At 38.6% G+C, this 13,286-nt stretch overlaps 1 protein-coding gene across 1 annotated transcript in view; it reads left to right on the forward strand.

The window, feature by feature from the left end:
• The first annotated feature begins 675 nt into the window (after positions 1 to 675).
• CUNH16orf87 (chromosome unknown C16orf87 homolog) overlaps positions 676 to 13,286 on the forward strand; it is a 26,316-nt gene continuing 13,705 nt past the window's right edge. Inside the window, exons 1-3 of the mRNA XM_024752026.1 lie at positions 676 to 800; positions 886 to 1,096; positions 6,582 to 6,678. Of these exons, the coding sequence (XP_024607794.1) occupies positions 676 to 800; positions 886 to 1,096; positions 6,582 to 6,678 (433 nt within the window). The remainder of the gene's footprint in view (positions 801 to 885; positions 1,097 to 6,581; positions 6,679 to 13,286) is intronic.

Genomic DNA, 13,286 nt, shown 5'->3' on the forward strand with positions numbered 1-13,286 from the left:
TTATATCACTTTACATCCAGAACTATCATTCTTTTGAAGAACTGCAATGACATTTCGTTGTATGCATAACTTAATTTGCTCAAGCAATTTGTTGATGGACACATGGGCTGTTTCTGATTTTGTTTTGAAAAGCAGTGCTGCGAAGTGCAGCATTTTTGCACAAATCCATTTGAGCACATGGAGAGTATCTTTCCAAATTCTTAGGTATGGGATTGCAAGATCAAAGGCGAGGTGAATTTTAAATTTTGATATAACACTCTAGTCAACCGACTTATTCTTTCCAACAACGACCCAAATCCCCTGTATTCGAATGTTGGGCCGTCTACACTTCTAGACTACGTGTTTGAGGGCAGGCACCTCCTAGTATTCACATTTGTGTGGCAGAATTGGCCCTTAATACATATTTGACTTAACGAATTTTATACCTCGCAGAACCGAGTCCAGGGCTGGCATATAGCAGATTCATCAGATGTCTATTACAATTCCTCAATGATTAGACTCGCTAACATTTACTGAAGTTTATCAAACGGCAGGATCTGTGCCAAGCGCTTTACCTCCCACCGCCTTTTTCACTCACGTTCTCCTTCCTCCGGGGGAGGGGGCGGGCTCAGCACCACGACCTCGCCGGGGTCCCAGCGGCTGAGCGTGTGGGCCGGCCCTTGAGCTCTGGCCATCATGGGAGCCCGCAATCGGCCGGATAGAGCCCAGGGGTTGCCGGGGAAGCGCCCGGGGCCGCGGCCCGGCCGGTGCCCACCTGGCGGCGGTCAGACGGGCGAGTATCTTGCCCTGTGGCCAGCCGCGTGAGAGGGGGCGTGGATTTATCGTGAGCTGACGGGGCGCCCTGTTCGGACCCTCCCAGAATCGCCTGTTCGGCTCCGGTGACAGCGGCAGGAGTGTGGGGCAGCAGCCCAAGTGGACGAGTTCGGTCCCTCAGCCCCCTTCTTCCCCGAAGAGAATCCCCGATGTGTCGACTCTGAGTCTGGGCTCCTGGCTCCGAAATCCGCCTTCTGCCAAGCTGGGTTGCTTTGTTCCCGTTTCAGATGTGTACGGTGGACCCCCAAAACTGTCCCCCCGCGACCTGGGCGGATGCTTAAATGTGACAGACAGGCCCGCAGTGTAATAGTTTTAAGTTTTGGCGAAATATGGAGATTTTTTCTCTTAAATATATTTATTATATTTTTGACGTAAATAATCGTGAATCCTTTCTGTACATTGTTTTAAATGGAACGTTATTGAATGACGCCCCCATTGAAGCCCTTCCTGAGCGCTCCTCACTTGCCCCTACTCGCCGCGGTATCCACTGTAAAAATTTGGCGTTTTCTGCTTCCAGATCTTCTAAAATATATATATGTGGTTTTATGAATTTTAAATGACTGCTTTCTACACAGAATTAATGGTGTCATAGCTGTAAGTTAAAAAAATCTCATCTTACCGTTTTAGTTTAAGGATGCCTCATTTTTTACTAGAATAATAGAAGTTCCTCTAAACCTTATAATCGAATGAGTTAAGACTCGGTTAAAAGCATTAGTAAGGGCCCTATTTCACGCCAACATGCAGATCTGGGTGTGTTTTTTTCTTTTCCACTGAGAGGATTTTTTCAAAATGATTACCTCTTCTCCCTTTTTCATTCTCTCCTTTTTTTAAAATCAGGAGTAATTTGAAATGGATGAAGACTTTTTTTTTTTTTTGCGGTACGCGGGCCTCTCACGGTTGTGGCCTCTCCCGTTGCGGAGCACAGGCTCCGGACGCGCAGGCTCAGCGGCCATGGCTCACGGGCCCAGCCGCTCCGCGGCATGTGGTATCTTCCCGGACCGGGGCACGAACCCGCGTCCCCTGCATCGGTAGGCGGACTCTCAACCACTGCGCCACCAGGGAAGCCCTGAAGACTTTTTTAATAAGCAGATTTTAGTGCATACTTTAAGGAGCAAGCTTAAAGGTTGATCAAATCTTTTAACAGAAAATGTTACATGTTTTATTCAGTATCTTTTATGGGCAATGATAGATATGCTGATCAGAGGAAGACTGTGCAAGGAGAATTACGGTTTATTGATTGTTTGAGTTTATTGAGTATGCATTCTAAAAACAATTTAGCCATATTTTCCAAAACAGAGTTAAATTTCCTTTCTTTTCTTTGCGTTGGGTCTTTGTTACTGCGCGTGGGGCTTTCCCTAGTTGCGGCCAGCGGGGGCTACTCTTCATTGCGGTGCACGGGCTTCTTATTGCGGTGGCTTCTCTTGTTGTGGAGCACGGGCTCTACGCGCGAGGGCTTCAGTAGTTGTGGCTCGCGAGCTGTAGAGCGCACACACAGTAGTTGTGGTGCGCGGGCTTAGTTGCTTCGCGGCATGTGGGATCTTCCCGGACCAGGGCTCGAACCTGTGTCCCCTGAATAGGCAGGCAGATTCTTAACCACTGCGCCACCAGAGAAGTCCTAAATTTCCATTCTTACCATTAAACTAAATTTGTTAAATTCTGAAAAAGTTGGACTTTTCTATTTAAGTCTCCTTGTTGAAGATTATTTCAATATTTAAATCATTTCCATTTGTTCCGTTTAATTGTGCAGAAGTATAAGGTTTACATGGTATGCATTATGCATTCCAGTTTCTGTAGGGCATCAGTTATTGCAAATCCTGACCTTGTTGTATTTGGCATACAGTAACCTTTTGGGGAAAATAACCTGTTTTTAATATCCTTGTTAAAAAAAGAGGAAAGGATAGTAAACTTGTAGGAGTCCCTGTAACTATTCGACAAAACATGATCAGCATTTTATTTGGAAATATCACATTCTGTTTTGTTGTTACACACACAACCTCCACTCCAGCTGCCATAACAAAATACCGTAGATTGGGTGGCTCAAACAACAGTAATTTATTTTGTCACAGTTCTGGGGGCTGGAAGTCCCAAGATCCTGGCAGAAAAGAGAGCTTTCTGGTGTCTCTTGCAGGGACACTAATGCCATCCTGAGGGCTCCACCCTCATGACCTCATCTAAACCTAATTATCTCATCTCCAAATAATACTATCACGTTGGGGGGTTGGGGCTTCAACATACGAATTTGTTGCTGGGGTGTTTTTGCGGGGTGGAGACACAATTCATTCCATAACAGGCTACAACAACATAATTTAAAATGTTGGTTTGTAGTGCTCTTTATTCTAAATACTTAAGAGAAGATAACATACATGGTGACTAATTCAAACTTTTGGTGATTCTTAAAAGCGATTTATCTTTTACTAAAAGTAACTCAATTGAAGAAAATAATAGATTAATTTTCGTTTTCTAGTTATTTGAAAGTACAGTTTCTTATAAATGAGAAAAAAATTAGAATCCAGAAAGCCATTTTTAAAAAAAGCTTTAGAATACTGCTGTTATTCTAAGTTGCCTGATGAATATTAAATTAGAATTTAGATATAGTTTATAAACATAAATATAAAATCTTTAAAGTTTGAGGAGATTGCCTCAGTTGAGTAGATTTACATAAGTTCTATGTGTAAGTTTAAAAACAGGTACAGAGATCAGCAAACAAGAAAGACCTAGATTTTCAGTTGCTTTATTACGTCCCCTTTTACATTCCCCCATTTGAAAATATAGTTCTGAAACATCTAAACCACAATACTTTTCATTTTCAACGGGTTTCACATCCACTAACTCAAGTTACTGAGCCATTTTGAGTGTAGTAGTAGTCAGGATTCTTATTATTTTTCTGGGATCTCTGGTATATGTTTCTGTTTTTGCTTTTTTTTTTTTTTCTTTATTACATCAGCTTTTTCCCCCTTTTAGGAAAAAATGTTAGGAAATTTTATGTGACATTTAGCAAATATGTCTGCTGTACGTAACTTTGATGCTCTTAGCAACAAAGAGTATAGATGGATTCTCTGTATTGTGGTTATTTTTGAGCTTTTTGAAGTCAGTGAAACAATATAGGGTCAGGATTTTGTTTTTTGCAGTTGTTTTTTTAAGCCTGTCTTACTTGTAAAACATGCCTACAATCTAAATACCTATTTTTCAAGGAATAAATTGATTCACAAGCCATCAGTAAACAACACTTCAAAGTTTTTTCCTTGCATTTTAAAATCCTGCAAGTATAGCATTAGAACTTTCATTACTGTTGTCTTTGGCATTACAACTGAAATTTCATGGAAGTTTAGGTGTTTGTTTAAAATCCAAATTATACAATAATTTAAAGAGATTAATATAACTGAAGTTGTCTACCTCATTTAATAATTCTTTTTACAGGATCTGTATTGTGGTAGTGGTTAGTTGGGTTTTCTTCAGGGTTGGTGTGAGGGGAAGGAACTTTACATTTTCAAAAGGACCTTAGGGTGACTTAGCTCAGGCGCATGAATGTTCCTTGAGCATAAGACACTTTCATTAAGGGATGTAAATCAGCCTGTCAATTGAGTTAGTCATCCCAAAGCCGAATGTACATTTCTCATCTAACTGTAGCACACTGTTAATTCTGGACATGGGTTGATATAATTTTTTTGTGTATAAGACAATTAAATTTCAATTTGTTGAGTTTCAATAGCTGAAAGAAAATGGTTGTTGAGTAGCAAAGGGTATGTTGAATAAGAACATCACGTTCTGTGTTTTTTTGGGTAGCATTAACTTAAAACAATTTATATTGCTGTGGATGCCGTTAATGATGTGTTTAAGTATAAAGGAAATGAGTCAGTACCTTTGAGCTTGGTTTCTCTGAAGATGTGAAATTTTTAAAATGACAAAACATACCTATTTTAGGCAGATTTTACACTATTAAGAAATGTAACATTACATTTTCTGTCATGGTTTGGAAGAATCTCGTTACATTCTTTTTTTTTTTTTTTTTTTTTTTTTTTTGCGGTGCGTGGGCCTCTCGCTGTTGTGGCCTCTGCTGTTAAGGAGCACAGGCTCCGGGCACGCAGGCTCAGCGGCCATGGCTCACGGGTCTAGCCGCTCTGCGGCATGTGGGATCTTCCCGGACCGGGGCACGAACCCGTGTGCCCTGCATCGGCAGGGGGACTCTCAACCACTGCGCCACCAGGGAAGCCCTCGTTACATTCGTGATAAAGCAAGCTGTTAGACATACCTGGAGTTTGATTATTTTTATAGATTCATTGTTATTTTTCATAAATACAAACTAGAATTCTTTGTTCAGTATTTTTATGCAAAGAAAAGGAATTCTGCCAGAATTCTGATTTAGCTTATTTAGATCATATATTTATATTCTAGAACATGAGGCATTCTCTACATAAATGGATGAAAGCTTTATAGTAGTGATTAAACTTTTACATAAGCAGGACAGTGGGCAAATGGAACTTATCTTACAAAGGGAATTGTAATTAGTATTCTGTGAGTACTTTTTGTTGAGATTAATTTCTGCTTTTCAGTGAATGTGCCCTGAGTCCAAGGATCATTAAGGTTAATATTAGTGAAACAATTGTGGAGGAAAAGCTAAAGCTTTTTTCAATGATTTTCAGTAATATTTGGCTTTATAAATTTATTTATTTATTATTTTTGGCTGCGTTGGGTCTTCGTTGCTGCATGCGGGCTTTCTCTAGTTGCGGTGAGCAGGGGCTACTCTTCATGGCCATGTGCGAGCTTCTCATTGCGGTGGCTTCTCTTGTTGCAGGGCACTGGCTTTAGGCGCTCGGGCTTCAGTAGTTGTGGCACACGGGTTCAGTAGTTGTGGCTTGCAGGCTCTAGAGCACAAGCTCAGTAGTTGTGGTGCATGGGCTTAGTTGCTCCACGGCATGTGGGATCTTCCCAGACCAGGGCTCAAACCCATGTCCCCTGCATTGGCAGGCAGATTCTTAACCACTGTGCCACCAGGGAAGTCCCTAACATTTGGCTTTAGAAAAATATTGACAGACTTGAAATGGAGAAAGGAGACACTTGTAAAAATAGTTTACAGATTTAGAAACAGAAGCCTGAAGAGCTTGTGTTTTATCCGACGTCCTTCCTGGAGCTGAGACTGTAAGATACTAGATCTCAACTCCTGCTTTGTCCCACATTCTCTTTTGTTAGTACAACACTTTTGCCCCTCAAACGGGTTGTTGTAAACTTTTTTTTTTCTATTGGTAGTAATCGGCATCTTACCTGCTCATGTTGGAACCTGGGTTGTTTTCAGTTCTTTACCCTTTTGAAATGTCTTGTAGATCTACCTTCTCTCCATTTCCATTCTCACTATTCCAGTGGGGCCCATAATATTATGCTGGGATTACTTTAATGATTTCCCAATCATGCCCCCTTTTCCAATTTATTCTATATAAACTGCTTTCAAACTAATATTTTAGGAAATGCTACCTTTTTTCCCATATATTTTCCTTGGCTCTGACCCTATTGTGGTTTTCTGTTGTTCACTCACATCAGCACATGTTTACCATGCATTTGCTACATTCATGGTTATTGTAGTGTGTTACTAGAATGTGAAGATTTAGAGGACACAATACCCATCTCATAATTTGTTGTCAGGAGGTGGGGTTTAAATAAATCCACGATTCCTACTTCAAGTAATTTATCATTCAGTTTAGGAGAGTACATAAACACTGAGAAGTTTAAGAACAGAAAAATAGTAATAATAAATTGTTTCTTTTTTTTGTCTACAGGTTCCTGTTGCATGTAAATCATGTCCCTGTGGTTACATATTTATTAGCAGAAAACTTTTAAATGCAAAACACCCAGAAAAATCACCATCTTCTACAGGTAATTGTGAGAGTTTACCACATTTTTAGCTTTTTGATGTAGAAATTTAAAATTAATTTTTGTGAATTTACTATTCAATTTTTGTTGAAGTTAAAAATTAAAGTCTATTGAAGTATGTGTTTGGTTTTTATTAGCTATTGGAAATCAGCTTATGACGTTAGTATGCCGTTCATTCTATTTAAATGTTAACCCCCTTGTAATGCTGATAACGCTTGTAACAAATTTTCTATTTTTTATTTTTGGAGTATGGAGAGCCATTGAAGGGTTTTAAGCAAGGGAGTGACCTAATCTGATTTTTTTAAAAAAAATTTAAATGTTTACTAAAGATATAATTGACTTCCAGTAAATTGTGCATATTTAAAGTGTATGTTTGATAAGTTTTGTCATGTGTTTACACCAATCAGTCACCACAGTCAAGATAATGAACATGTCCATCATTCCCATAAGCTCTCTAGTTCCCCTTTGTAATCTTTCCATCTTGTTTCCCACTCCCCCAGATAACCACTGATCTGCTTTCTGTCACTATTTTAGAACTTTACATTATATAAATGGAATCATACAGTATGTAATCTTTATTGCCTGACTTCTTTCACAGAGCATAATTTAAGATTCGGCCATATTGTTGTGTATATCAATAAGAATTCATTCCTTTTTATTGCTTAATAGTATTCTTTGTGTGGATATGCCACAATTTGTTTTATCTGTTTACTGCTTGATGGACATTTTGGTTTTTCCTCTCATAGTGCTGGTACAATGTGTAACAACTTTAAAGTAGGTTTTTGTTTTTTTTTTTAAACTGGTGACTGAAAAAATATAACCTGATTTTGGTGTGAATATAATTTTTATATACATTGGTTATTTTTTGTAATTCCCTGATATAGAATATCTAAAAATTTTTTTGTTTGAATTTTACCTTCCCATTAATATAGACAAATTGGATTTGTTCAGCAGATATATTTATTAAGAAATGAAATGTTGTTATTTGTTCTTGGATAAAGTCAGAACTTTATATGTTCATGATCCCCAAATAAGAGTAGATTGATTGCAAGTGTATATATGAGCACCTGCTGTATGCTAGGACTGTTCTAAGCCTTGGGCCTAAAGTAATGAATGAATTTACTATCAAGGCGGGTTCACTGCTGTCATGGAGCTTAATGCATTCTTGTAGGCAGGAAATAGAGAACAGATAAACAGGGAGAATATCAACTTGTGAATAAACGCCTTGTAAGAAATTAAAATAGAGTGCTGAGGTGTGTGACTGGAAGGCTACTTTTGATTGAGTGGTTTGGAAGCTTCTCTGAGAGGTGACATTTTAGGCTGAGGCTGAATAGGAACAGGGGGGTAGTAGCCATGATAAGATCAGGAAGAAGACCATTCTTGACAGATGAAATAGCAAATGCAAAAATTTTAAGGTTGTTAAATTTTGGTATGTTTTAGGAACAAAAAGGCCAGCATGGTTGCAGTGTAGACAGTAAAACCAGGAGAGTGTTCGATATGAGGCCAGAGGGATAAGCAGAGGCCAGATTATTTATTTAAGGCTTTGTAAACTAGAGTAAGATTTTGGTTTTTGTTCTTACAATGTGAGGAGAAACTATCCCTGGGATGTGCAATGAGGTGAGGGGAGGGTGGCATGCTCTGATTTGCCTTTTAGAAAGATCATTCTGACTTCTGTCTAGAGAATAGTTTGTGGGGTTACAAGGTGGAAGTGAGCTTTTGCAGTATGTTAACTGAGTGAGGATGCCGAGTTAAGCAAAGAATGGTTATAGTAGGAGATGATTCAAGAATTACATATATTTATGTCTGTGAGAGGTCTGTTTATCCTAGGTCTGTGGAGAGATGGGAAGAAAGCAGTTTTAATTCCATTTCTGCCTCTGAGTTTGCTCCCTTTCAACATGGTAATGGACTTACTATTAATTCATTAGCTCTTAAAGGCTGTTGCTGGATTGGTTATATAGGAGTCATCCAGAGAACTGTTAAAAATCAATTCCTCGTTCTTGTTTCCTAAGAGTATGATTTGGGTATGGGAACCTTGGAATGATTCATTCAGTAGATTTGCTGGGGTGGCATGTCAACTCAGTTCTGAGGCTCCAAAATGAATAAGACATGGTCCATGCTATTAGTGGGACAATTGTGTTTATTAGTTTTTCACTCAACAAATATTTTTGAGACCCTTCTATATACCAACAATTCAGGTGAGAAATGAGGTAAGGAAGAAATGTAAATGAGGACAGAGAAAAGGGACAGATGCTACAAGTGTTAAGAATTTAGAATCATTTGAAGGAAAGGGAAGACTTTAGAATGACTTCCAGATTTCTGACTGGGATTACTGGTTAGAAAGGGAAGATAAAAGGGAAGACAAGTTTTGAGGGAAAGATGAAGAAACTATGTTTGGATATAGTTGTGAAATATCATCCGTGTGGATTTTTTCCCAGTTGGACATACAGTCTGAAGCTCAGGGAATAGCCTCAGCCGGAGAGAAAGGTTTGAATCATCATGGTTGTTGATATCATGGAAATGGATGAGCCAGTTCTATAGAGTCTATAGGGTAGGAAGAGGAAGCAGGTTCAGGGACTGAACTTTGGCAGACTCCAATCTTAAAGGGTAGAAGTGGGTAGGGAGGTCATGTCAGCTGAGAAGAAATGTCAGCCGCAGGAGAACAGCCAACAGAGGTGGTGTTACATAAGTCAGTGTGATGAGTGAGAAGCAGTTCATTATTATTTTACGTTTAGACTTGCGACCTTGAAGTGAAGATGAAACATTGAAGCCTAGAAATCCTAGGGAGGAGGAAGAAGAACCAGCAAGACAAAGAATAGAAAGGACAGAGAAATATCAGGGATAGACTGTGCTGTAGAACAAAAGGAGGAAAGGGTTTTAAGAAGGATTAAGAGTACTCAAAGCCTGGAAATCAGTTTGGTATAGTACAGCCATGTACTATATGTTGTTATATATTATATGAAGATCTGGCTTCAGATTCAGATTCCAGTTTGGACACTCTCTAACAGGTTAATTAACCTCCAGGGGCAGCTGCTGTTTACTTGTGTTTATGTAGGTTTATAGTACCAACTTAGAGGATTGAAGTGTAGAGGAAGTGTATATGAAAATGTCTAACATAAAGAAAGCTTGGTATGTTATAGGTACTCAATAAATACTAATTTTTACAATTAAATTTCTTTTTAAAAATTTTTTCTGAAAAAAAAAATTTTTTTTCTGGCTGCATTGGGTCTTCGTTGCTGCACACGGCCTTTGTCTAGTTGCAGCGAGCGGGAGCTACTCTTCGTTGCTGTGCGCGGACTTATTGTGGTGGCTTCTCGTTGTGGAACATGGGCTCTAGGCATGCGGGCTTCAGTAGTTGTGGCATGTAGGCTCAGTAGTTGCGGCATGCAGGTTCAGTAGTTGCAGCATGCACAGGCCCTAGAGTGCAGGCTCAGTAGTTGTGGTGCATGGGCTTAGTTGCTCCACGGCACGTGGGATCTTCCCGGACCAGGGCTCGAACCCATGTCCCCTGCATTGGCAGGCGGATTCTTAACCACTGCACCACCAGGGAAGTCCCCAAGGAAGACTTTTATTTGCATAATTAAACATTTAAAACAAAAAAGAAACATCTTTAAAGCTCAGATTGCACTTATCTTAAAATCAAAGCTATAAAAGATTATTTGAAATTTCAGTGGGTTGAAACCTCTTATTTAATTATTGTAACTTTGTGTGACATGCAGGAGGAAAATAATCTGTTAAGTCATAGATTTATCTAGATTTGAAATGTTGAAAACTCACATTTTGCAAATATACTAATCATCTTTATATCTTCATAACATACATGAAAATAGGGAGGTGGGACGCTAGAACAATATAGAACTTTGCTAGCTGAAAATATAGATAAATAAAATCTATTATGGAAGTTAATTTTAAATTGTAAAAATATATTAATTTCGGTGAGAGGAAAAGATGAGTGTTACAAATAAAGCTGTATTAATGCTCAGTGTTTTGTACAAGTGCATAGAATCTCAAGGCAATTAATTATTCTTTGATTGCTTTCTAAATGAGTTAGGAATGTAGTATTGTTTCTTTTATCCTTTTTAGGGGGTCAATATTAAATGGAGATAAATTTTTAAAAATTGACTATGTTGTTCATGTAGGATTTCATTTCTAAATTGAATGGTTGACTGAGAGTTTAAAAAGTAGCCTTGAGGTTGAGTCTTCATCTGTCAATTTGAAGAAATTTTAAAAAAAAGAAATTAAAGGAAATACTGTATTTCCTAAAATTGAAAGTATCTGTACTGTGGCCTAAACCTTCAGTACTGTAGTAGTAATCTATTCAAGTATTTGGTCAGTTACCAAATACTGACAGAAGCAGTTTTTGGTGAGAACAAACTCTGTTCCAAATCTTTAAATTTAGTTTTCCAAATGGGTGTTCTGGGTGGTTTAGTGACATCAAGGGTGCTATTTTGCATTTAATAACAATGGATATACCTTTAAAATTTTTTCATTATAAAAACTGTAAAGAAAAAGTAAACTGAAAATCTAACTGAGATACTAGTTTATACAAGACTTCCGCTAAAGGTAAGAAAAAGGTTTAAAACGGTAAGAATTTTGGGGCTTTCCTGGTGGCGCAGTGTTTGAGAGTCCGCCTGCCGATACATGGGTTCGTGCCCCGGTCCAGGAAGATCCCACATGCTGCGGAGCGGCTGGGCCCGTGAGCCATGGCCGCTGAGCCTGTGCGTCCGGAGCCTGTGCTCTGCAAGGGGAGAGGCCGCAACAGTGAGAGGCCCGCGTACAGCAAAAAAAAAAAAAAACGGTAAGAATTTTGAATAGCTTATTAGTATTTAACTGTTAATTTCTCAGTGAGTATAAACTTTGGGTTAAGCTTAGTCAAATAAATAACAAAATTAAATAAATTCCATTTTTTATTGGGGGAAGGAAAAAGGGATAAAAATATTAAACCTAATTTTTAAATTATTCTCTAACAGGGAAAGGCTGATAAATAAGCAAAGTCTGTAAATGACATACTCACTTTTGTAGTTAAGGAAGAAAAATGGGGAAATGATTATCACCAGTACCTTTTAGAAACCCAAAATGATTGAACGTTAATCAGTAGTATGTGATCCTCAACTCTGAATTACTTGACAGTGAAGATTTGGTTTTGTTATTTCAGAAAACATTGTTCCTTACATGCTAGTCACTTAAAATTGCTGTACATTCATATATGGAACATAGTTTTTATTTTGCCTTTTGATGAAAAAATACATACCTTCATCTCTGTGCCTTTCTTTAAAGTTCTTAATCATATAGTTTATATAATGATAACTATATTTATCTTTAAAAGATATTTTTCATAAAATCCTCTGATTTCTTCTAATCAAGACTGATTTTAGGTCTGCTGCACAGCTGTCATGCTAAAATTTCTTTCCATTGTACTATAAGGATAATCCTACTTTTTCTTTTTTCTTTTTTTTAAAGATATTTTGATGTGGACCATTTTTAATCTTTATTGAATTTGTTACAGTATTGCTTCTGTTTTATATTTTGGTTTTTTGGCCATGAGGTGTGTGGGATCTTAGCTCCCTAACCAGGGGTCGAACCTGCACCCACTGCTTTGGAAGGTGAAGTCTTAACCACTGGGCCGCCAGGGAAGTCCCCTACTTTTTCTTTTTTTTTTTAAATTAATTTAATTTAATTAATTTATTTATTTTGCTGAGTTGGGTCTTCGTAGCTGTTCATGGGCTTTCTCTAGTTGTGAGCGGGGGCTACTCTTCATTGCAGTGCGTGGGCTTCTCATTGCAGTGGCTTCTCTTGTTGCAGAGCACAGGCTCTAGGCGTATCTCAGAGCACAGACCAGGGCTCAAACCTGCGTCGCCTGCGTTGGCAGGTGGATTCTTAACCACTAGGCCACCAGGGAAATCCCACAATTTAGTATTTTAATCGTTTTAAGTTGTACGGTTTAGTGGCATTAAGTACATTCATATCATGTGCTTAATCATCGCCACTGTCCATTTCCAGAACTCTTTTCATCTTCCCAAACTGAAACTCCATACACATAAAACAATAACTCCCCATTTTCCTCCCACTCCCCGCCCCCATCACGCCCCAGGCCACTACTATTCTTTCTGTGCTTGTGAACTTGAATTTGACTACTGTAGTTACTTTCTATAAGTGTAGTCATGCAATATTTGTCCTTTTGTGTCTGGTTTCACTTAGTATAATGTCTCCATCCACGCTGTGACGTGTCAGAATTTCCTTCCTGAATAATATTCGATTGTATGTACTTACTACATTTTGTTCATGCATTGAACAGAAGTTTTTAATTTTGATAAAATCCAAGTTGTCTATTTTTTCTTTTTTTGCCGGTACTTTTGGTGTCATATCCAAGAAATCATTGACAAATCCACTGTCTTGAAGTTTTTCCCCTAAGCATTTTATAGTTTTAGTTGTTATATTTAGATCTTCAATCCATATTATTGAGTTAATTCTTGTATACTGGGGTCCCCAATCCCCGGGCCGCGGACCGCTACCAGTCCGCGGCCTGTTATGAACCGGACCGCAAAGTAGGAAGTGAGTGGTGGGCGAGCGAGCAAAAGCTGCTTCTGCTGCTCTCCATTGTTCGCATTACCTTC

The sequence above is a fragment of the Neophocaena asiaeorientalis genome, unplaced genomic scaffold (genome assembly GCF_003031525.2).
Source record: "Neophocaena asiaeorientalis asiaeorientalis breed wild unplaced genomic scaffold, Neophocaena_asiaeorientalis_V1.1 scaffold331, whole genome shotgun sequence".
In the NCBI taxonomy this organism is placed as follows: Eukaryota; Metazoa; Chordata; class Mammalia; order Artiodactyla; family Phocoenidae; genus Neophocaena; species Neophocaena asiaeorientalis.